Genomic DNA, 2,008 nt, shown 5'->3' with positions numbered 1-2,008 from the left:
TTTCTTCGTTTCTTTGCTGGGAGGTGAAGGAATACACATATATATATCCCTTGCATGTCAAAGCTACGTGTCTTATTTTCATACATTTCCGTCGGCACTCGGGCGGTTGCAAACTACCGCTCGGGCGCGGAACGTTCTGTCCAAGCCCTCATTTTGTGCAACACTGGCGCTCGGGCGATCAAAAACTACCGCTCGGGGCGCCAGACTCTCTGTCTGATTTCTCATCTTGTTGAACACTGGCGCTTGGGCGGTCATTTTCTACCGCTCGGGCGCCAGACTTTCTGTCCAAAGTTTACACAATTCTTATGTTTTACCCAATCTGGTCTCGGAGTGATCCGTCGATAATCATATCAGTTTAAAATCAATAATATCAGATTAACAGAATCAAAATCTCGGGCATTACACGAATGATGGATGCATCGCGTCGAAATGACGCCACGCTGGAGAATCCGAAGGGTGTGTCATTGTGTCACCATCGAAATGATGTTCCTTGTGCCAACGCATATGTGAGGCTGTAGCTGTTGACGCATATAATCGTTGCAAACGTTGAGTGATGGGAAAGTAATACATCTTTTTGTACGGAGTTTGAGTTTTACGATTAGTAGATCGACATCTGCTACGTTTGTACCGAGGATGTTGACAAATCTTACACTCTGTCAACGAGTCATCTTCCCCCCAATATATCATGCAGTTATTTTGACATACATCTATTTTCTCGACTGGAAGTCCAAGATCTTTAATAAGTTTCTTTGTCGCATAAAAAATCTCTGGCACTGAGTTATCGGAAGGACATAACTCAGACATTAACTGACACATATCATTGTAATTTCGCTCAGACATGTTATGCTCTTGTTTCATCTTCAATAACCGAGCTAACACAGACAACAAAGAATGACCGTGTAGATTTCCATCCCAAATTTCTTTCTCAGCAGACTTAATCATTTCGTACAGAGATTTTATAGGACTGTTCGAACTTTGAGGATCATCATTGCCAGAGTCTGTACGGGGATTTTCTTCCGCAAATTCATTTGTTTCATTTTGATTTGTGTTTTCGAAGTATTGGTTTCCATGTTCAGTATTACAGAAATATTGATCAGATTGAATCGGGTCAATGAATTCTTGTTGAGTTGATCTGTGTACGAAACAAGAAGATGAAGAAGGAGCCTCCATATTGAAGTTTGGAAACATAGGAGGGACGTACTGATCACCATGAAACTGCCAACAATAATAGTTCGGTACGAAACCATATCTACCTAAATGAAACTTTACAGTCTCGGCATCCTCAAAACATTTGTTTTGACACTTCTTACGGTTGCATGGACATCGTAATTTCCCATCCAATAAACACTCTGGATGACCTAGTGCAAATGACACAAATGTCTCAACACCAACACAAAATTCACTACTTAAGTAACCCATTCTCCAACCTACGATACATCTAACTTCTATCTGTGTTAGCCATTGAAGCCTACAAATGTTTAAATATTAATTTATTTAAAATCTATTATCAAAAACTGTACAATAATTATATACAACTGTTTTTTTTTTTGTAGTGATATAATATACAATATTGCATTATTTAAAATTCAAATAAGACATCCTAAGGGACAAAAATTATAAATTGGATGCTTTTGACAGAAGTATACCATACATTAACTATTTCAAATTATGGAAATCTCGAATTGCATGCATTGGGTGTCAAACATTTCTGATTATTGAGGGTAATATACATGTTTATTGATAGTAATTTAATGTCCATTTGAAACTCTTTTGAATCTATCTCTTTTATTTTTCTTGAGCTCTCTTATTTGAATTTTAAGAAGACAATTCAAGATATACGATAGACATATGGTTTTGGAAGAAATCTACAATGCATTAATTTTTTCAAATTAAGGTAGTTTCGAAATAATATGTATTTGATATCAAAAATTTATGATTATTAAATAGTAAATTAATGTCCATTAGAAAACTTTGTTGTAGTGATAACTTTTAATACTCAACCAATTTT

At 36.3% G+C, this 2,008-nt stretch overlaps 1 protein-coding gene across 1 annotated transcript; it reads right to left on the bottom strand.

Moving 5' to 3' along the window:
- Positions 1 to 399: 399 nt before the first annotated feature.
- Positions 400 to 1,419, bottom strand: LOC142511668 (uncharacterized). Its single transcript, XM_075619656.1, has one exon. It carries the CDS (start codon positions 1,417 to 1,419, stop codon positions 400 to 402), a length of 1,020 nt encoding a protein of 339 aa, XP_075475771.1.
- Positions 1,420 to 2,008: the final 589 nt, after the last annotated feature.

This window comes from Primulina tabacum, chromosome 1 (genome assembly GCF_025594145.1).
Source record: "Primulina tabacum isolate GXHZ01 chromosome 1, ASM2559414v2, whole genome shotgun sequence".
In the NCBI taxonomy this organism is placed as follows: Eukaryota; Viridiplantae; Streptophyta; class Magnoliopsida; order Lamiales; family Gesneriaceae; genus Primulina; species Primulina tabacum.
The sequence above is the reverse complement of the archived record's forward strand: the minus strand, read 5'-3'. Positions and strand labels throughout refer to the sequence as shown.

What these genes read in the sequence shown, in the direction of transcription:
- LOC142511668 (XM_075619656.1), bottom strand. Translation starts at nt 1,419, where the DNA reads ATGGGTTACTTAAGTAGTGAATTTTGTGTTGGTGTTGAGACATTTGTG.